Genomic DNA, 23,135 nt, shown 5'->3' on the forward strand with positions numbered 1-23,135 from the left:
CCCAGAAATTGGTGTGGGGGGAGCCATGTGGGGTATTGAATGGGAGATTATTGTTTGTTGATCTTATGTACGCTATTTATGAGAGTGTATAATGTCTGTGTGTGTAGGTAGGAATCTGTAATCTGTGTGGAAGCTGAATATTTCTGTGAATGTGGTTGAGCATTGCTATGGACAGGCTGAGTAGTGAAGCCCTGTGGAACAATGGCCCTTGATGGCCCAAAGACACACCTAAAGCAGGAGGGCGGAGACCCAAGAGCTGCCAGCAGAGTGGCGTAGTCGGCAGGATCACTGTGACGGACCGGGCCGTGTCTGGGCACAGCTGAGTGCGTCCGCTCAGGGCGAATTGCTCAAATCCGGGGCTCCTTACAGCCCCCGACTGGCGACCTCTCCACACAGGCCAAAAACCAGTCTCACAGAGCGCTTCAGCAACCTGCCTGAAGCCTCCCGAGCAAAACCCCTCCGACACCCCAGCAATATCCGTGCCCCAGATGGCCCCGGGCCTCATACACAGGTGGGGGGGTCCTAGCACCCAATCCCACCTACCCCGAACAAGTTCTGTCTGGTTCCAAGAAACCAGCCACAGATCCCCGGTCAATTTACCCTCTGGACCTTACCCACAAATCACGCTGGGCCAATCCTTTAGAATCTATATCTAAAGGTTTATTATTACAAGAAAGAAAAGCATGAGAGTAAGGTTATTAAAGTACAGTACGTTACATTCACCGAATCTCCCAGTCCTCGATGCAGGCTCTAGCAGAGATGTTGCAGCTGCTGGTTTAAAAGTTCTTATTGCACATCCTACGATCAGGATGGGTTCACAGGTCTTCCGGGCTCTTCAATCCCTGCAATGCTGCCTCTGGGATGAAGTGCTGAGCTGAGAACAAAATGGCATCGACCACATGGCCTCTTTATACCTCCTTCCTGGCCTCTTCTAGTATGTAGCAGGTCACCTGGTCCTCAGCCTCTCTGCTGGCAGCTCTTGGGTCTCCGCCCTCCTGCTTTAGGTGTGTCTTTGGGCCATCAAGGGCCATTGTTCCACAGGGCTTTGCTACTCAGCCTGTCCATAGCAATGCTTAACCACATTCACAGAAATATTCAGCTTCCACACAGATTACAGATTCCTACCTACACACACAGACATTATACACTCTCATAAATAGCGTACATAAGATCAACAAACAATAATCTCCCATTCAATACCCCACATGGCTCCCCCCACACCAATTTCTGGGGCCAACACCCCCACCTAGGGGTGCAGCAGCGATCTGGCTGCTTCCCTCCAACTCAGTAATGTGACAGTTGGTCTCGCACTTTATGGCCCGGCCGGGTAGCGATGTGTGGTGCGGATGCAGCCGGGTTGAGTGGAGAAAAACTGTGCGATCCCCTGGACCACCCGTTGTAATTCTCCCTGCTGTACCAGATTTAACTCCGGGCCCATCGTTACCTGAGCGTTCCCCTGGAGGTCTGCGACGGCCGGCCCGAGTTCTGGATCCGGGGGATATGGAGTGACCAGTAGTCCTTCGGCAGTCTTCCACGCCTTCAGGAGGTTGACGTGGTATCTTCGTACCTCCCTTTTCCTTCCAGGCAGCCTTACTTTGTAGTCCACGGTTCCTATTCGCCGGATCACCTCAAAGGGGCCTTGTCATCGGGCTAGTAGCTTGGACTCTTGGGATGGCAGTAAAACGAGTACATGGTCCCCTGGTTCAAACGAGCGGAGCTTGGCCCCTAGGTTGTAATATCGAGCTTGGATTTCTTGTGCCTGTAGGAGGTTAGCCTTGGCAAATTCCCCTACCTTCCGCAGGCGCTCCTGCAACTGCAATATATAGGGTACTGTTCCTTGGACTCGCGATTCTTGCTCTTCCCAGCTTTCTCTTAATAGGTCGAGTATCCCCCTCGGCTGCCGTCCATACAGGAGTTCGAATGGGGAGAACCCTGTCGACGCCTGGGGGACCTCGCGAATGGCAAACAACAGGGCTGGTAGGAGCTTGTCCCAGTGTCGGAGGTCCTCAGTTACAAACTTGCGCAGCATCGTCTTTAACGTTTGATTGAAACGTTCCACCAGGCCGTCCATCTGGGGATGGTAAACCGTCGTCCTCAGAGGGTGGATGTTCAGTAGCCGCGATAGTTCCGCCATCAGTCGGGACGACACATTGGTCCCCTGGTCGGTCAGGACCTCCTTCAGTATCCCTACTCATGCAAACAGTTTAAAAAGTTCCTCTGCGAGGGTGCGGGCGGTGGTATTGTGTAGTGGAACCGCTTCTGGGTAACGCGTGGCGTAGTCCACCACCACCATAATATACTGACAGCCCGAACTGGCCTTCTCTAGGGGTCCCACCAGGTCCAACCCGATCCTTTCAAAGGGGATCCCTATCACAGGCAGTGCCACCAGCAGGGCTTTCGGCACCCCCTTTCTACTGGTGAGTTGGCACTTGGGACAGGATTCACAGAAGGCCCGCACGGCGTGGTGTATGCCCGGCCAAAAAAACCTCATCCCTATCCGTTGCAGGGTCTTTTCTCGTCCGAGATGGCCAGCCCAAGGCAGCCGGTGCGCCAGCCGGAGTACGGCGTTCCTAAATTTGCGGGGGACCAGGAACTGCCAGATGTCTTCCCCCATCTGGGGTTCCCGGACCACCCTATATAGCCGATCCGCCTTCACGCAGAACCGTGGGCCTTGGGGCTTACGGGGATCTTGGCTTGCCCCTTCCCCTGGGTCTTGTACCTGCTCCCAAGCTCGACTCAAGGTCTGGTCTTCCCTCTGTTCTCTCATGAAGTCGCCCTCTACTTCCAGGGTCTCGACTTCGTCCTCCCAGGCAGGGTGATCGCCTCTGGTCGGTGGCAGGTCTGTCACTTGGCCCGGGTTTGGCCTCTCCTCCCTCCCTAGACTCTTGCCTTGGGCGGCCTCCTCCAGGTCGGGTGGAGGGGGGCCCGGCCCTGGTGCTACCTGCTGACCCCACTCTCGCAACACCCTGCCTAGGCCTCTCGAATCTCGGCCTAATATCACGGGGTAGGCTAGTGTCGGGACCAACACTACGCTGTAGACCCCAACATCCCGGCCATCATCTAGCTGCACCCATGCTGTCGGGTACACCCATACGTCCCCATGTTCACACAACAACTGGACGGAGGCCCCTGCTGGCTCGGGCTCGGATATTAGGTCGGCCCTAACTAGGGTCTGGCTGCACCCTGAGTCCACCAGCGCCACCGTGGGGTTCCCTTCTACCGTAAGTCTCACCATCATTTTAGCGGGGTCCGTTGGCCCCATTCCGGGCTCTGCAGTCTGCACTTGCCCAAAGGGGCAGACCCTGTGGGGCCCCACCCTTCCCTGGGCCCTTAACTGGCCCGCGACCTCCCGCTCCCAGCGGTCCTGTTGCTCTTGTAACCCTGCCAACTGCCTCCGCAGTTCGGTCAGGTCTCCTTCGTACTGCTGTTGCCAGGTCAGCAACCACCTCCTCCGTCTCTGGGGCCCTCTCTGCCCTGGTCTACCAACCCCCTTTGCCAGCCCCTCTGCCCAGGGGCGGGGTCGAGTACCCACATTCTCCACCACGTGTCGGGGGCCCCCCCCTTGACGGGGGTTTCCACCCGCCTCCGAGGCATCATCCAACCAACTGGGGCCTCGGCCCCAAAGCGTGATGCCCCCTTTTGGGGGAAATACAGCCTCCCAACCTAGTCCACTGTTCAGTGCCCCTGTGCTAGGGGAAATACGGCCTCCCGGCCTAGTCCACAGTTCAGTGTCCCTGTGCTAGGGGAAATACGGCCTCCTGGCCTAGTCCACAGTTCACAGGCGCAGAGGCCTAGTCCACAGTTCAGTGTCTGTTACCCCGGTCCCCACTTTCCAGGGTCTCGGGCAGCAGGGGTAGGGGGGCCCAGGCCCTCCCTCTCCACCGGGCCCCGACCCAGGGCCCTAGTAGTGGCGGGTGGTTCCCACCACTGGCTCGGCGGGGGCTCCTCCCCGCAATGCCCCGAGCCCGCAGGGGCTTCTACAGCTCCCTACCCTCGGTCGCTTCCTACCCCCTGCTCTTGGCCTGCCGCGGTCCCACCTGTTGGCGTCAGTCGACTGGCTGTAGTGGTACTTCCCTTGGCAGCCTCAGAGTTGGCAGAGTCCGGTCTGGTGCTCGGGTCACGGGGGGTCAGTCGGTGGCTCCGGCGTTGGGGCCGAGCCCGGCTGAGGCCCGGCAGCAGCGCGCTCAGCTCCCTTGGCGACTCCCTCTCTGGCCAGTTGTTGCTAGCTCCAGCTCGGGTCACAGTCTGCCCCTTCAGAGCAGGCCAGCAGCCTTTTGTACCTGTGCTCCCCTTGGAGCATGCCCAGTAGGGCTGTGTGGGTGGGGCCTTCTCCGCCCCCGGCCCCAGGTGGTTTCCCTGGGCTTGAGTGCGGGGCGGGGCCACCCCGTCACACATATCTTTAACTTTAGCCTTACTGCATAACACACACACATCCCAGTTTAAGGAACATTATAAGCGACCAAACAAAGTTTGTATCAGGCAACATGTCCTCCTTGTGGCCTTTCTGTTTCCACAATGAGCTGTGTTTCAGCCCAGTAATTACACCTCTGCAGCAGCTGGGGAAATATGAACCTTCCCCATTTTCTTAATGAAAATGTATGAACAAGTTTTTAAAAGGGTAAGTATATGTGAATATGTTAGAATCAGGAAAGGTTGATCTTTTAGTGAAAGCATAGAGTAGGCAGTCACGAGTCCTATTTCCAGCTTTGCCCAAGACCTCTGTGTGACCCAGTGTGGTTAAATTAAGCCATTTAATCTATAACAACTTGTTAAATGTTATAATGTTGATCTATGTCAGGAGTGTTGAGGCTCAATTCACTAATATCAATGCAAATTGAGACCCTCTGTTTGGTGCTCTATGAAATACAAGGTATCAGTGGTATTATACTGGGTATGTGCATTGCTTTTAAATTAAAATAAACAAAGTTTTCAACATTTTTCCCCATCTCCAATTAAAAGTCCATCCTCTTGTACATCATAATTACCACTAGGCCCTCTGGCCTGTAGTTAGCTAGTTTTCCCTTTGCCTAGTTTAAATCATCTCTTACTAGGAGTTAGGAGTTGTCTGTGTGTTTCTGTTGCTAGGGCCTGTTTAGTCGGCGGAAAGAGGACCCTTCTTTACCCACACAGGTTCCCCTGCAATACAATGAGCTGAAAGTGGCATTGGAGAAGGAGAAAGCTCGTTCTGCTGAGCTGGAGGAGGCGCTACAGAAAACACGCATTGAACTCAGATCTGCTCGAGAAGAAGGTAGGGGGGGGGGGGTAACAGAAAAGTTGAATCTGGAGAAGACACACATTTTGCCCCCAAAACGTGCCTTAAATTGTGTGTCTCTGTAACAGTAAAATTACTGTCTATTTCCTACTTTGCTGCTTTGAAGATGCATTAGGGCTACATATTTTCTGCACATTGTAACCCTTGAATGGTCATATAGAACCACTGCTGGGAATTCAGCTCATACTGGAGGAGTTAACGAGTTGTGTTTGTCTCTGTAGTGGCCCATCGGAAAATAGCAAACCACCCTCATCCATCCACTCCAGCCACAGCCAGACAGCAGATCATCATGTCTGCTATAGTCCATTCCCCAGAGCATCAGCCAACTCCCATTAGCCTGCTTGCTCCACCCTCAAGTCACAGGAAGGAGTCCTCCACCCCAGAGGGTAAGTCTCAAAGGGAGTATGAAGTTGCCAGTTCCTATTCAGAATATCCATTCTCCTTTTCAAAACTCACCTTTTCTCTTTTCATGCAGGCGTGTATAATGACACATGTACAAGTATTGGCAACTTCTAGGTAGCAGACTTGGAAACTAGTGTGAGGGGAATGGGAGCCTAGTTTGTATGAGGGAGAGGGGTTCTGTTACCTATTTGTGAGGGATAAATGTTTGTAAAAACTCCTGCCATAATAGAAGGCATCCCTTCTTGCTTTCATTCTGCAGTCTAAATCTCTGCTTGAATGAAATTTCAACACCAGTTATTTTATAAAACTTCAATTAAAGGCTTTCTGTCCTCTTGTGTTTTTTTTAATTGATTGAGTTGAAAGAAATCTATCCTCTAAATAGTGTGTCTGGAATTTAAACTTTTTTGACAGGTTTTTCTGCTCCTTTGTTCATGTCTAGTAGATGTTTTTCAGCAAGGAATACATTCTCTAGGAGATAGTGAAACTGGCTAGACTCAAAGAGCTATGAAATACACAAAATAAACATACTGGGAAAAATGTGTTCTTGTTCAAGGAGTGTCCCGGTGGGTGCTCCACTGTAAGTGTTTCAGCGTCCCTGCGCTTATAATCGGATATTTTCAGCAGCAGTATTCCAGGTGTCCACATGCATGCGCAGTGCCGTCTCGCTGCGTAGGGATCATGCAGGCACACGTGTGTTCAACCGTCCCTTAGTTCCTTCTCTGCTGCCCTAGGCTTTGGTCGGAACCCAGCAGCTCTCTTCAGCTTCGTTCTTCAGATAAGATCTAAATTTCCTATTTTCTTTTTTAATTATTATTATTTACTTATCCGGGCCTCTACAAAATCTTACTCCATTGCCTCATTGTGGCGTGGAGGTGACCCTGGGCTCTCAAAGGCTATGCCAGTGGAGCGTAAGCTTCTGCAGGTTCTACCAATCTGGAAAGGTTTCAAGTATGGCCCTTGTGGCGGACTGTGTGTCCACCGTCCAAGGACCAGCCTAGCAAAGTACGGAGTGGTTCGTCACCAGAAGGTTGGCCACCAGCTGACCATTTGGCCGCAGCAACTATGAACGCGATAATACAGCATGACCTTCAGTCCTGTGCAGTTCCCCCTCACTTCCACAGTGATGGTGATGGATATGGAGGCAGAGGATGCCAAGAATCTCGCAGTATTGAGACTGTTCATTTGTATTAATTTATATGTTGACACACTTAATGTGCAATCCCTCTCAAGCAATGAGCAGATCGATATACTGCTGAAAGAATTGCATCCTATTCACATTGATATCCTTGCCATAACTGAAACCAGAAGAAAAAAGGAAGTTGTGGCAAAATGGAAGGATGAATCACAAATTCTTCTGGGAGCAGCAGATTTATTGTTGGGAGTTGGATTTATTGTACACCTAAAGGTGGCAGGAAATATCAGTTCATGGATAATTTTATCGTCTTGTTTTTGAGTGCTCATGATGAGCATAGGCGAATCGGCCACCATGAAAATAATAGTAGCCTACGCACCAACATCTACTGTGGAAGAGGAAGAAGTGGAAAGGTTCTATGAATAACTTGATAGGATTCTTCAGACTAAAACAACATACGTGGTGGTGATTGGAGACTTTGATGCCAAGGTGGGTATAGGGGAAGATCGAGAAAACAGCATTGGACAATATGGCTTGGGTATGAGAAATGAAAGAGGCCAAAGGCTGGTCAACTACACAGAACCCTCGTGTCTATATATCATGAACACCTTCTTCAAGAAGAGGGTTGGAAGGCAATGGACTTGGCGTGAGCCGAATAATGTTATAAGAAATGAAATCGATCATGTCCTGGTGGACAAGAGGTGACTGGTTACAGATGTAACAGTCATTTCAGAATCGGCTGTCTGTATACAGTCAGATCGACTGGTTAGAGTGAGAGTCAAAATAAACATCAAATGGGAAGAAAGGATAAAGGCGAGAGTTAGGCAGTGCGTGCGGGTACAACAGTTCCACTCAGATCTGTTTAAGTATGCTCTCAACTCTGAGTCATGGGAAATGGACAAAACCAAAGATATTGACTCTGATTACTACCACTCTTTAGCGAAGTTCGACAAATGTAAAACTACTGCCACTGTGAAGAAGCCAAAGGAGTCCAAAAGTTGTCTTACCCAGCACACACTTGATCTTCTTGCCAAGCAGAGAGACATGGCAGCCAAGGGCGATACCGGCCTGGAGTATAAGCTGGTCTGTAAAACGTTGAGGAGAAAGATGCTAGATGATTATGAGCAGTATCGCCTTGCAAAACAGCAAAAGGTAGTTGAAGAGAAAACAAGTTTGCGAAGAGCTCGGTGTCAAATCCAGCTAAGCCAAACTCTTCCAAGCACGTTTGTTGACAAAGACTGTAGAAGAACAACAAACAGACATGAAATGGAACAAATTTGCCAGTGCTTTTATAGAAAACTATTTTTGTCAGCAACAGCAGTGGAGTGTAGTGGGGCAGAGTGGCTCCCTCCCTGAGCCTTGGTGGGCAACCCCTAGCCCTGACAACCCACCTGACTGGAAGCAAGGAGGCGGGGCCAGAGGTATAAAAGGCCTGCCAGAGAGGCCAGTGCGAGCCCAGCACCGGAAGGAGCCAGAAGCATCCCCTGTGCACCCAGAGGAAGAGCTGGACCCAGGAAAGACAGAGGACTGGTCTGGGATGCCGGGGCCCCTACTGGACAGTGACCTGGAGGGACTGCTTGCCTGGCTGGGGGTTCCAGACCTATGAAGTCCAGAAGACCTGCACTGGATTCAGGTACCACCCAAGGGGGAGAAGGGAAGAAGCCCAGGGGCGACCAACCACCGTGTGGCTGAGCCAGAACCAGGTCAGTGTGTTGCAGTGCGGATCCCCGCTGACCCAGCAGCAGACGACTCTGTTGCTACTAGGGCCCTGGGCTGGGACGTAGTGGAGTGGATGGGCCCACGTGCCCCCAGCCACCCCACTCTTGGGTGGCAGCCCCCCCCCCTCGGCTGGTACTGCACAGCAGCCTGCACCTGCCGGACCTCTGCCTGAGCAAGGGGACCCAGCTGGGTGTGCGTACCAAGACTGCTGATCCTGTCACACATCTCTCTCTTACTGCCCCCTCCCAGCTCAACACCATGAGGATGGACAACTTGGGTCATCATGCAATGTACTCAAGGCAGACCATTTGCATTAGCATGGTAGCTTCTGGCCTGGTGTTGTATGGTGAATAGGAAGGGTTGCGGGGACAAAAACCATCTGGTCACCCTCAAATTTTTCTCTTTGTTGCACTACATCCACTGAAGGAGTGCATGGTCGGTCACAAGGGTAAATTGTCAGCCCAGTAGGTACTACCAGAGCATCTCCCTAGCCCACTTCATGGCAAGGCATTCCCTCTCAACCACTACATATTTCTGCTCTCTCAGTAGGAGTTTTCTACTGAGGTAGAGAACTGGGTGTTCTTCATCTCCGATCACCTGCGATACGCCGGCTCCCAAGCTTGTCTCAGATGCATCCATCTGTAGAATGAATTATCTTTTAAAGTCTGGAGCTATCAGTACAGGATTACTGAAGAGGGCTGTTCATAGATCTGTGAATGCTTTCTCTGCTATATCGGTCCACTTCACCATCTCAGGACCTCAAGCTTTTATCAGGTTGGTCAGGGGACTTGCTCTGGTGGCAAAATGGGTTTTCCTTGCTGAAAAACATCTACTAGATATGAACAAAGGAGCAGAAAAACCTGTCAAAAAAGTTTAAATTCCCCACCACCCCCAAGAATGCTCAGACCTGCTTTTTACAGTTTGACCGAGGCAGTTTTGGATGGCCTCCACTTTGTTCATTTGGGGTTTAACCACACCCCTTCCAATAATATAGCCAAGGTATTTAGCTTTGGCCAGCCCTATAGTGCACTTGGTCAGCCCTATAGTGCACTTGACCGGGTTAGTTGTAAGGCCGGCCTTTCTTAGTGTATCCACTACTGCTTCCATCTTTTTCAGGTGATTCTCCCAGTCAGGGGTATGGATAATCACATCATCTAGGTATGCTGCCGCATAACTGGTATGGGGGCATAGGAGCTTGTCCATGACATGTTGGAAGGTGGCAAGTGCCCCATGAAATCTGAAAGGGAGAACAGTATATTGAAACAGTCCCTCAGGTGTAGAAAATGCTTTTTTTTTTTTCCTTTTGCCTCCTTGGCTAAAGGGATCTGCCAATATCCCTATGTTAAATCGAGGAAGTTAGAAAACTTGCACTGCCTAAGCAGTTGACCAACTCATCGATGCAGGATATGGGGTATGCATCAAATGCAGAACCTAGTGGTGCCGTTGGGCTTTGGGACCAAAACAATTGGGCTAGACCATTCACTGTGGGATTCCTTGATGACTCTCAACTCCAACATTCTCTTTACTTTGGCCTTAATTTCTTCTCTCTTGGGTGCTGGGATGTGGTAGGGTCTGAGTTACCTTGACTCCAGGGTTTGTGGTAATGTGGTGATACACCTCAGTCATGTGGCCTGGTTTAATGGAGGAAAATGTCCTGGTACCGGTTGATCTTCTCTGCTACCTCACTTTTCTGGTGCGGTGTCAGGTCAGGGGCTATTTTGACCTGCTCAGGTGAGGTGCCTTCCTGGGTCAGGGCCTCTTGGGTGACTATACACACCTCTTGAAACTGCCATGGCTTCAAGAGATCCACATGGTAAATTTGCTCTTTTTGGCATCCAGGTTGCCTCACCTTGTAATTTACTTCCCCCACAGATTCAACCGCCTCATAGGGCCCTTGCCATTGGGCCAAAAGTGTGCTTTCTGTCATGGGTATTTACTGAATTTTTGTCTGGCGATTGTAATGAACTCGCTGGGCCTCCTGTGCCTTTTCCAGATGTTCCCATACGATTGGGGTGACCCGAGCAATCTGTTCCCTCATCTGCAGAACATGTTCAATTATGTTTTTCCCTGTGTGTGGTTCCCCCTCCCAAATCTCTCTGGCAATATCCAGGATGCCACGGGGTGGCACCCATATAAAAACTTGAAAGGGGAAAATCTAGTTGAGGCTTGAGGCACCTCCCGGATGGCAAACATAAGGTAAGGAGGTAGGGTGTCCCAGTCCTTTCCATCCTGACTTACCACCTTCCTTATCACCTTGAGTGTTCGGTTTGAACCTTTCAACCAGTCCATCTGTTTGGGGATTATAGACCAGGGGTGGGCAAAAGGGCCTCCACGGGCCAGATCTGGCCCACAAGTGGGTGGATCTGGCCCATGGAGGCCCTGCTACTCCCCTGTCCCCAGGCCAATTAGGGCCTGGGGGCGGGGGGAAGCGCACAAAGTTTCCTCCGCCCTGCCAGGAGTACACGGCACTTAGAAGCACCACGTGCTCCTGGCAGGGCGGGAGGAGGCTTCGTGCACTCCCCCACCCCCAGGCCCTGATTGGGCAGGGGGAGCGCATGAAGTTTCCTCCACCCTTCCCCCACCCTGTGAGGAGCACGCAGCACTTAGAAGCACCACGCGCTCCTGGCAGGGCAGGAGGAGACTTTGCATGCTCCCCCACGCCAAGGCTCTGATTATCCTGGGGGCGGGGGAGCACGGGAAGTGTCCTCCCATGCCAGGGGCATGGGCACCTAAGGGAAACCTGGGGGGGGGGGGCAAAAGCGCTCCCCCACCCCCAGACCAATCATGGTCTGTGGGTGGGGAACCTGGAAGTATCCTGTCCCCTCCCCTTTCCGCTTGAGGCCCCTTCCCTTCCAGTGCAGCCTGGGGCCACTTCAAAAATTTCTGAAGTGGCCCCCGGCAAAAAATTATTGCCCACTCCTGTTATAGACCGAGGTCCTCAGGGTATCTGTGTGTAGTAGGGCGCAGAGGTCCTTCATTAGTTTTGAGGTGAATGGAGTCCCTTGGTCTGTCAATATCTTCTTCAGCAGTCCTATCTGAGTAAAGATCTCCAACAGTGCTTTGGCTATGATTTCAGAGGCCATGTTTTGTAGGGGAATAGCTTCTGGATATCGGGTTGCATAGTCCAGGACAACAAGGATATATTGGTGGCCCTGGGTCATCTTCTCCAGGGGTCCCACTAGGTCCATTGCTATATGTTTAAATGGGACCTCTATGATGGGAAGGGGTACTAACGGTGCTCTCAAGTGGGGCCAGGGGCTGTGTAGCTGACATTCCAGACATGATACACAATATCCGTGGATGTCTTCATGTACTCCAGGCCAGAAAAATCTTTGTGGGACCTATGCAAAGGTCTTTTCTACTCCCAAGTGCCCCTCAAAAAAATGACTATGAGCAAGGCTCAATACAGCTTTCTGGTGTTTTTGAAGTACCAGTAGCTGCTGTACCTCCTACCCCTGTACTGTCGCAACCCAGTATAGGAGCTCTTTCTTTATTATGAAGTGGGGTCCGGAACCCTGGGTCTTCGCTTCCACTGGGACTCTATCTATTTCTGTCCCTTCCTTCCTTCCTTCCTTCCTTCCTTCCTTATGTTGTCATACCTAGGGTCTTCAGCTTGATTCTGTCTGAAATTTACCCTCCTGGGGCTAATCTGCCTGAGTTCTGAGGTTTCTGTGTCTGTCCTTTAAGTTGGTCTGATGGGGTTGGGGGCAGTGCTGGCTTCTGGACCTTCTGGCATCTCAGGGTCCTCCACTTCTGGGCTACGTCTACACTGGCCCCTCTTCCGGAAGGGGCATGTAAATTTCACGAGTCATCGTAGGGAAATCCGCGGGGGATTTAAATATCCCCCGCGGCATTTAAATAAAAATGTCCGCCGCTTTTTTCCGGCTTTTAAAAATGCCGGAAAAGAGCGTCTAGACTGGCCCCGATCCTCCGGAAAAAGTGCCCTTTTCCGGAGGGTCTTATTCCTACTTTGAAGTAGGAATAAGACCCTCCGGAAAAGGGCACTTTTTCCGGAGGATCGGGGCCAGTCTAGACGCTCTTTTCTGGCTTTTTTAAAAGCCGGAAAAAAGCGGCGGACATTTTTATTTAAATGCCGCGGGGGATATTTAAATCCCCCGCAGATTTCCCTACGACGACTCGTGAAATTTACATGCCCCTTCCGGAAGAGGGGCCAGTGTAGACGTAGCCCTGGTGTCTCAGGCAGTGTTCCTGCTAAAATTTTCCATCTGTGAGCAGAGTGAGTTTTGTGTTGTGCATCAATATTGAGGTTATGTGCACTTGTTCAGATGTGTGCCACTGTGGCACCCACCAGTTACTAAAAAATATTTATATGTATATATATTTTTAAATGTCATGGAAGAAAGAATACTAAAACAAGGTATAATTAACAAGGTGCATGACTTTAAATATTTATTTAACATGAAATCCAAATAAAAAGAAAAATTACTACTTCAAAATTTACAGTAGCCATTTGGTACCCTGGGAGCAGTTGGGCAGCCACCACGCAGCACTGGCTGCAGCTCTAATAAGTATATATTTTGTCTATCAGTTTTTTCTTTTTCACCTTTCACATATCTGTAGAATGGCTGGAGCCCACACTTAATATATCAGAGTGAGACTGAATTTGATTGGATAGGATAGGCTAATGTTGAACTCTGTAAAATGTAACAGTTTGATCTATTTTTCAAATTTATCACTGGTCAAATATGCTTCATGAGCCACCAAGTTTCCAAGGGTCTGCCTCTCCTATTCGGACCATCCATTAAGCCAAATACCAGGGTCTTAACTTTTCGCTTGTTGTTTATTCTGCAGATATGCCTGAATAGCTGTAACTTCCGTTGTATAACCGTTGTATAACCTTCTGCAGTAGGAAGGCCTAGGAAGCCTAGTCCGAACTACCTAGTCCGTGCCGTGTGTAGGCGCGCGGCACGGAGTCTGCACTAGCGGACATTTAAAAATGGCGGCGCCCAGATTTATGCAAATGAAGCCCGGGAAATTCAAATCCCGTGCTTCATGTGCAACTCCAGTTGCCTACATTACCACCCTAGTTCGAACTAGGGTGGTAGTGTAGACATACCCTTAGGGACTCAACTGCCCATTTTATGTCCAGCACTTCCTTTTCTATAGTTGAGTATAGCTGTTCCCGGGATAAGAGTTTGCGGCTTATGTACAGTATAGGCCGTTCGCCTCCCCGTTGCTCTTGGGCCAATACGGACCCTATGCCTACATTTGACACGTCTGTTTGGACTATGAAGGTTTTAGTGAAGTCGGGTTGGGTCAGCAGGGGGGCTGAGGTGAGGCTTTGTTTCAGCCGTTGGAAGGCCCCTTCACACTGTTCTGTCCACTGCACCCTCTGTGGCTGGCCACTCTTTGTCAGTTCAGTCAAGGGAGTCGCTATCGTAGCAAAATGGGGTATGAACCTCCGGTAGTAGCTGGCTAGACCCAGGAACTGCCGCACTTGTCTTTTCGTGGTCGGGGCCCTGTAGTTCTGCACTGCCTCCACTTTGGTTACCTGTGGCTTTAGGTGCCCTCTCCCGACGACATATCCTAGGTAGGTCACTTCTGTCCACCCGAACGTGCACTTACTCGGGTTGGCCGTGACCTGGGCTTCGGCGAGGGCCTCGAGGATGGTCCGGACATGGGTTAGATGTTCCTCCCAAGACGCACTGTAGATGACAATGTCATCGATGTACGTGGCAGCATACAACTGGTGGTCCTGCAACAGCTTGTCCATTGCCCTCTGGAAGGTGGCTGCTGCCCCATTCAGCCCAAAGGGCATTGTTATGAAGTGATATAACCCGAAGGGTGTGGCGAAGGCCGTCTTTTCTTGAGACGCGGGTGTTAGGGGGGATCTGCCAATATCCCTTCGTGAGATCTATCGTAGACAAATATTGGGCCTGCCCCAACCTTTCGAGGAGTTCTTCGACTCGTGGCATAGTGTAAGCGTCGAATCGCCACAGCGCGTTGACTTTGCGGAAGTCAATGCAAAAGCGTAGGGTTCCATCCTGCTTGGGGACAAGGACTATGGGGCTCCGCCAGTCACTCCTGGATTCCTGGATCACCCCCATCTGCAACATCTTGTGTATTTCTTCCTTCACGGGACCCCACATCTTCCGGGGCAGGGGTCGGAGGGGCTCACGCACCTTCTGCCCTGGGGCCGTCTGGATGTCGTGTTGGCCCAGGGTTGTTCTCCCCGGCCGGGTCGACAGGACCGCCACAAACTCGTGTAGTAGAGCCGTCATCTCCTCCCTCTGCAGTCCCATCAGTTCTTGTCCGAGGGCACCCTCGCCTGTCGTGTCTTCCAGGTCTCTGCCCCAGGGTCCTAACTCGGGCTCTGAGGGCTGCACTGTGACCATCAAGCCTTCCCGAGCTTTCCATCTTTTCAGTAAGTTTATGTGATAAATCTGGGTACCTTTCCTTTGGTCAGGCAGCTTAATTTGATAGTCGACGGGCCCCACTCGGATAATTTCATAGGGGCCTTGCCACTTAGCCAGTAGCTTTGACTCTGTTGATGGTAACAGCAACAGCACCCTGTCCCCGGGAGCAAAGGTCCGGGGCTTGGCCCCCTGGTTATAATAGTGGGCCTGTCGTGCCTGTGCTCGCGTTAGGTTCTCTTTGGCTAATTCCCCCGCCACTTGCAACTTCTCTCGCAGCTCTAGAATATACGGCATGGTCCCCTTTACTCGCGAGCTCTGCTCTTCCCACTCTTCTTTTATCAGGTCGAGTATCCCCCTTGGCTGTCTCCCATAAAGTAACTCGAAGGGGGAAAACCCCGTGGACATCTGGGGTACTTCCCATACTGCGAAGAGGAGCGCTGGCAGGAACTGGTCCCAATCTCAGGAGTCTACCTCCACAAACTTACAGAGCATCGTTTTGAGCGTCCTATTGAAGTGCTCCACCAGCCCATCTGTCTGGGGGTGGTATACTGAGGTATGGAGCTTTTTCACCTTCAGCAAGCGACAGAGTTCTGCCATGACTCGCCCCGTCAGGTTAGTCCCCTGGTCAGTTAATATCTCTTGGGGTAATCCTACCCTCGCGTATACTTTTACCAGTTCGGTGGCCAATACTGGGGCCTTCGTGCTCCGGAGGGGTACTGCCTCCGGATAGCGAGTGGCATAGTCTATCAAAACCAAGATATGTTGGTTGCCCCTCCGGGACCTCTCTAGGGAGCCCACCAGATCTAGGGCTATCCATTTAAATGGAATGTCCACCACCGGGAGGGGTACGAGAGGAGCCCAGGGGACGTTCTTCCCCCCCACCCGTTGGCATTCAGGGCAGGATTCACACAAGTCTTTAGTCTCCTTGTACACCCCAGGCCAATAGAAGCGCTGCAGTATCCTTTGCAGCGTCTTCTTGGTCCCTAAATGTCCAGCCCAGGGATTAGCGTGGGCCGCTTCCAATACCCGCCAGCGAAAGCGTGCCGGCACCAGTAGCTGCGGGGTCTCCCCCAACTCCCCAGGTCACGTGACTACTCTGTACAACCGCTCAGTTCTTACCTCAAACCGGGTTCCTTGCATGCCTCCCACTTCGGCATTGGTCCCTCGTTCGGCTTGCTCCCATGCATGTTTCAACGACTCGTCCTCGCTTTGCTCCCGCAGGAAATTTCTGTCATCCTCGATCGCTCCCCCATTAGGGCTCCCACTAGGCGTGTGGGCTGCTTGCCCCTCCACGAGTCCTCTCTCCACGCTGTGGCGGGGCGGCCCTCCTTCCGCCTCTCCCGCTCATCTTTTCCCCCACTCTTCAATCAGGCTTTGGAAGCCAGGCCAGTCTTGTCCCAAGACCACCGGGTATGCCAGGTTCAGGGCTACCACCACCCGGCACCTCTCCCGTCAGGCCCCTTCCCTTATGAGGACCCACCGCGTGGGGTACTGTTTTACGTCTCTGTGGATGCATTGCATCTCCACGGTGGGTCTCCCTAGCCAGTCTTTCGGTATCAACTCCTCCCGCACCACCATCTAGTTGCACCCAAAGTCTACCAGGGTATGCCCATACAGTTTTCCCTGCCAGGCCGCCCTGGACTGTGATCTTTGTGTCATCTCGGCCCCGTGCTCGCCGGGCTGCTGTCATCGCCCTGCCATACGAGCAGTCCATGAACGGACAGTCTCGCCGGTAGTGGCCCTTCTGCCCGCACTCGAAGCAGGCCCCTCGCTTCTCCATGTAAGGGGACTGTTACCCCTTACTAAAACTCTGTGGGAGTTTTTTGGTTTACCAGCTTCAGAAGGGGAAGGGTTCATGAGACTGACAGACCCCAGAGACAATGGAAAGCAGTCAACACTCCAGGTCAGCCTGACTGACAGGTTGTAAGTGGGGATTGTTCTGGCTCTGGCTCTGAACAAACATGCTGTGTGCAGAAGAGGTCCTGCAAAGACAGAGAGCTGAAAGAGGAGTACAAGAAGAAGTCCTGCAGCGACAGAACCAGACACAGACAGGCCAAGCAGTGTAGACCCTGTGTTGAGCAGCAGACTGGCAGTGCTCAGAAAGCCAAAAGGAACAGAGAAGCAACACAAGGAGCTGGAACTGGCCAAGCAGCACAGCCTGCAGCTGGATGTGGTGAGCTACTGGGACCTGCAAAGTGTGGGGAAAGGCTCTGGACTGGGAGAGGGGTCTGGCCACTTAGGGTGTGTCTAGACTACATGCCTCCTTCGACGGAGGCATGTAGATTAGCCAGATCGGAAGAGGGAAATGAAGCCGCGATTAAAATAATCGCGGCTTCATTTAAATTTAAATGGCTGCCCCGATCTGCCGATCAGCTGTTTGTCGGCAGATCGGGAGAGTCTGGACGCGATGCCCCGACAAAGAAGCCTTTCTTCATCGACACAGGTAAGCCTCGTGAAACCAGGTTTACCTGTGTCGATGAAGAAAGGCTTCTTTGTCGGGGCATCGCGTCCAGACTCTCCCGATCTGCCGACAAACAGCTGATCGGCAGATCGGGGCAGCCATTTAAATTTAAATGAAGCCGCGATTATTTTAATCGCGGCTTCATTTCCCTCTTCCGATCTGGCTAATCTACATGCCTCCGTCGAAGGAGGCATGTAGTCTAGACACACCCCTAGAGACTGAGGCTGTGTGGTCACTGCCAGTGCAAGCGTGTCCAGCCTGCAGCCCCTTGCAGCACATCCAGGGCTTCTAAGGAAGAGACTGTGAACTGTCCTTACACTCTGCAGACTGCTGTGTTGATGCCCCTGTGCTACAGAGCAGGGCTGTGTGTTCTCAGTTAACCATTCTTATTGTTTCTTATTCTATTCTCTTTAATCAGTTGATGTTTAATAAATTGTATTTGCTTTGAACCTTATGAAGTGATCACTGGGCCAAGAAGGCCTGCAGTGTAAAGAGAGCACCTCGGAGTGGGGACACCCTAACTCCTGCCCCTAGTGACTACAAGGTCAGGGATTAAGCCCCAGGAAACCTGGGCCCAGCCTTGTTGGGGTTTCAAGGGCTCTGTTACTCAGGAGAGTGGAGGGGGAGCCCTCAGGATCAGGGAGCCGTGGGGTAAAGGAAGTGGGAGCGGGGACTCAGATCCTTTCGCTGCTTCATTTCACCGGGGTGTATAGAAGCCAGGAAAGTTCCCCACAAGAGCGGGACCATATCCCCGCTTACATCCGGTTCTGGTGGGCGAGGGGACATCATCTCCTTCTCTCTAGGGGTGCTTTCCCTTTGGGCCTCAGCCGGGCTCGCTCGTGCTCCTTCTCCCCACCTCTTCCAAGGGATGGGCGGCGGGGTCCAGGTGCCTCTTGCTCTCGTTGGTCGGGCCCTCCCGTGCTCTCCCTTGGCTCCGGGGCTCTCCTGGGCTGCTGCGAGCTTGTCTTCTCCTCCGGCCACGGCCATGTAATTCTCTAGGATGGAGATGGCCTCTCCGAGCGTCGTGGGTTGGTGGCGTCGCACCCACAGTCTGCTATCCGGGGGCATTATCTGTAAAAACTGGTCCAACACCATCATCTCCACTATCTGCGTGGCTGTTTTTTTTTCCGGCTCCAACCATCGCGTGGCCACCTCTTTCACCATGGCTCTGGGGCGTTCCCCCGGCCGGTATTTCTCTGCCCAGAATCGTTGCCTATGGGTCTCGGGAGTAATTCCTGCCTGAACTAAAATGGCCTCCTTCACTTTGTGGTAATGTAAGGCATCTCGGGTGGACAGACCCCTATATGCCCCTTGGGCCGGGCCTGTAAGGTAAGGGGCCAGTAATGTCGCCCAATGCTCCTCCGGCCATCTGGCCGCCATTGCTACTCTTTCGAACGTTACTAGAAAGGCCTCCGGGTCGTCACTCGGGGTCATCTTCACTAGTCGTAGAGGTAACGCTAAGGCGGCCCCTAGCCCTGGGCCCTCTCCTGGCATCCCTAGGTGGGCACCCGCACCCCCGGTCCCTTGTTTCACCCACTGGTCCATCTGCTTCCGCTGCTGCTCCATTAGTTCCCTCACTAATTTCTGCTGCTCCCTTTGTTGCTCCGTCAACTGTTGGAGGAGCTGGGTTTGCTGTTGCTGCTGTTGTTGTTGGCTCTCGGCCAACCATTCCAGCAGCTTACCGGCATCCATTTTCTAGGCTTTTTTTTCCCCCCTCTCTCTCTCTCTCTCTCTCTCTCTCTCTGGGGTTAGGGTACGCTCCCCCGCTATTCCTTGTCTAAGGTACCCACGTTCTCCACCAGTGTAGCTGAGTCTCGGGACAGGGCGGGGTTTGTGGCCCACCCCCTTTTCCGCCCTGCCCCCGCACTCAGGCCGCAGGAGCGGCGAGCAGGTGGATAGAGACTATGTCCTTGGACCCCCTCCTTCGGGGTCCCGCTTGTCGGCTCCAGGTCAGCAGCTTCCGGGCTGGCCCTCCTCTCCGGCGCTCGGGTTCCCGGGGTTTCAGCTGCCGCGTCCTCCAGTTCGCTGCCGCCAGTCGTCCGCATCGGGGCTCCAGCCCCCGCTCCTCCACTTCCCTGGCACCTGCACCGGCACCTGCCTGCAGAAGGGGGTCAAGAGCAGAACCTTCTCCACTCTCCCTGCTCTCCCCCTCCCTCTGCCCTCCCTCCCTCCTTTTAAGTGGCTCGCTCGGCGTTGCACCATCCCTGCTCGGCATCGGCCTCGCCTCCGTGCCCCAGGGTCCTAAAGCCCGCTGCTTCCCACTCGGGCCCTCCTGCACCTGCGCGGCATTGCTGTGGATTCCCCCGCGCGCCGCCGCCGCTTCCACGTTCCCGCGGCTGGTTCCTGGCTCCGGGCTGCCAGTAGTTTGGGGGTGGGATCCCCCATCACACCATGTCTCACATCCGTACAACATGCTGCTAAATACACACATTTTTCAAGACACTCAGCTTCATTCCTAAGCTAATCGCTTTACTTTTCCAGATCTTATCCATCACCTTCAAACTCGCTCTTGCTTTCACTATTCTAGTCGCTATTTCCTTCTTACAGTCTAGCTCATATGTCATGTTGCTCCCCAAATACGTGAACTTCTCTGTGTTCTCTACTTCAATCCCATCTACACTGATCTTCCTTCCTATTTCCTTATCTCCAAATACCATTGTCTTCGTTTTATCGATATTCATAATCAGTCCCTACCGCTTCCCTTCCTCATTTAGCACCTGCACCATTCTCACTAGCTTCTCTTCATCTTCCTTGATGATAACTACCGGTATGTCATCCGCGAACCTCAAGTTGTTAATTCTCATCCCGTGCACCAATATCCCTTCTACTTCTTCCTTGATCTTGTCCATTGCTCTCTCTAGGTGAGTGATAAATATATCTTAAAATTAATGTTAATCGGTCTACATGACTCACATCTGGTGTTGAATTGACTATTGTGGACCAGTACTTGGCATCCTCTACTTCATCAGTGAATTGGTTTCTGAGCTGGTCTGTCATTAAGGTAATGAATTCATTGTAGGTTTGGTGCTTTAAAAAGGTGGTCTTCCCTGAGCCACAGTACTGATAATTTTTCAGCTGTTCATTGAGAAAATTGTCAAATTCACTAAGATATTCAAGGCAGGTTAAAAAAATTACCTTTTTGATTTGACATTGATGACTCATCATGTCCTCTTAGAGATAGTCCCAAAGAAGACAGCTGTTTCACCGTGGCAACAACACATCTCAGCACTTTCCTCCAATAAGAACACTCCTTCTCGAACTAAGCCGATAACGCAGAATCAATTCTTCCGGATAATTTACATCTTTGAACAAACTTACACATAGCATTAATATGAGCTTTGGAAGTTTCACAATCAGCGCTATCATTCGCAACTTTCTCCAATTAGAGTACCTATGGACAAAAGTTTGTTTCCTTTACTATGGTTGGGGGATAACTTGCAAACATAACAGTAGACTGCCTTGGTGGTTTCTGAAAAACATCAACCAATTTCTCATTTCTGTGGTCCCATTTTTTCTTCATCCTCACGAAGACCTCGAAATTGCTTTCATCTTCCAACTTCATACTCTTTTCTCAAATTTTCCATATTAACCATATTTTTGTTTTATTTACTAAGAAATATTCTGTCATATCCAATTAAATAGATTTTGTCCATGTAGCGGTCTTTCCGCTCCACCACAGCGCCCCTGCCGTCTGCTCGGGGAATTATATCTGCCGGCAGGTGGCGCGGTCTCTTCGGGACACTGCCCTCCGGCAATGTCCACAATAGCCTGAGCTTTTCCCCCCTTCCGGGGGAAGGTTCGTTGTAGGCCGGCAGGCCTGTGGGAGGCGGATCCTCCGCCTTGGTACACTGGATGGCTAGTCCGTCCTATGGCCCTACCGTGCCTTAGAGTAGTCCAAGTCCTGTCCCTTTAAAAGGTCCGATCCGGATCCTGGCCGGGTGCCGAACCCCTCATACGAAAGCCCAGGCCCTCGAGCAGGGCAGGGCAGCAACTGCTGGCCAGGCCCAACGCAAGGCGGGGCCGCAAACAAACCCACAGGTCTGTAGGAGCTCCTAGTTCAAGAGCGGGGCAGGCAGTGCAGCTGCAGCAGTGGCAAGGGGGGTGGGAGACTGCCACCCAGTTAGTGGGTGGCAGGGGGGCGCAGGCCCACCCACTCCACTGCGCCCCGGCCCAGGGGCCCTGGATGCAGCTGTTCAGCTGCTACGGGCTCAGCAGGGGCTCCAGCCCGCAACTTGCTGGCCTAGGGCTGTTCTCAGCCCATGCTACCCCCTGGGCCACTCCTCGTCTCCCCCCCCTTTCCCCGTACCTGTAGCCCCAGCGGCCTGTTGGGGAGTTGAAGCCCGCGTCGTCTCCGCAGGGGCCGGCGGCCCAATCCAGGGGTCAAGAGGTCGGAGCTCTGTAGTGTCCCGCGGGGCTTGTCCGGCCCGGCATTCCCGTACCCACCGGGGGTCCAGCTGGTCCAGCGGCTCGGTCCCGTCCTCTGGGTCCGCGAGTGGTTCAGCTGGCGGGCCAGGCCAGGCCTTAGTAGCCCGGGCAGGGAGTCCCTGGCCGGCCTCTGGGAAGGTGGCTGAGGGCGGCCTAGCCCGGGTCTTAGCCTCCCCAGGCAGGAGCTCCAGCCAGGCCTCTGGCTCCTTCAGAGGCTGGTCTCTGACTGAGCTCTGTGGCAGCCTTCTTATAGTCCTAGCCCCGCCCTTTGACTTCCGGTCAGGTGAGGGGGCGGAGCTAGGCTGGTCCCAAAATGGCTCCCAGAGGGTTTCTTCTGCTTCCGGCTCAGAGGGTGGCCATTCCACCCCTCTACAGTCCATAATGCAATGTCTTCAGGGTAGGTTTCTTCGCTTACTTTGACAAAATTACCAATATTTTTTAGTTACATTGCTACTTCAGGGTACGTGAAACGAGGTTTACAGGAGCGGTCGACAAAGGCTTCCCTTGTCGACCGATCCGCGTCTTGACTTGCGCGCTGTGCCGACAATCAGATGAGCCGGCACAGTGTGGCGGCCATTTTTATTTTAATGAAGCCGGGGATATTTAAATCTCTGCTTCATTGACTATGTCGGGTAGCCTATTTTGCATGCCTCTGTCAGCAGAGGCATGTAATCTAGACGTACCTTCAGTGTCCACTTGGTCAACTTTTTCAGTTGTCTTCGTATCCCCACAACTTGGCAAGTGATCAGATAATTGAGGTGTTTCCTCACCCACACTTTTTGATTAATGTTCTCTATTCAATACTTTAAGATTTTTAAAATAAGATGACAAACCAGAGGGTGGCGGAGGAGTACACTTTCCGGCCAAAGAAATCTAGTCGTTCGTGTTCTTCATCCTGAGGTGTAGATTTGAATTGAGGATGTTTTGCACGACCAGTGAATTTGGGTGGGGATGTGAAAAGAGAAAGTCCATGCCTTTTGCTGGGACAAAATATTTTCTATCCGCTCTACGGTCAGTAGAGGGGATAGAGGCTGGAGTTTGTCAGAGTACACCAGCTGCCGGAGAGAAGCGGTGCTTTCCCACTTAACAGTGCAGCTTTTTCCTGCCAGCTGTGCAGCTTTGTGCGTGCCCACGCGGGTGTGCACCCTAGAGGGAATTTAGGTTCTCAGGGTGTTCCCCTACCATTGACCGTGTTTGTCTCCCTACGCAGGCAGCTCCCTGTGCCTGCATCAAAATACACATACCTCGTAGAATGAGGTTTACTGCCGTCGACAAAACTGCCGAGTTCTGTCAATGTTATGTCAACAGAACTTGGCGGTAGTGTAGATGCAGGTATAGTTTTGTCGA

At 52.2% G+C, this 23,135-nt stretch overlaps 1 protein-coding gene across 1 annotated transcript in view; it reads left to right on the forward strand.

The window, feature by feature from the left end:
• Positions 1 to 23,135, forward strand: part of LOC102451575 (citron rho-interacting kinase-like) — a 353,172-nt gene that overhangs the window by 228,302 nt on the left and 101,735 nt on the right. The window contains 2 exon segments of the mRNA XM_075897800.2: positions 5,086 to 5,248; positions 5,494 to 5,658. Coding sequence (XP_075753915.2) covers positions 5,086 to 5,248; positions 5,494 to 5,658 — 328 coding nt within the window.

The sequence above is a fragment of the Pelodiscus sinensis genome, chromosome W (assembly GCF_052426305.1).
Source record: "Pelodiscus sinensis isolate ZL-2025 chromosome W, ASM5242630v1, whole genome shotgun sequence".
NCBI lineage: Eukaryota > Metazoa > Chordata > Testudines > Trionychidae > Pelodiscus > Pelodiscus sinensis.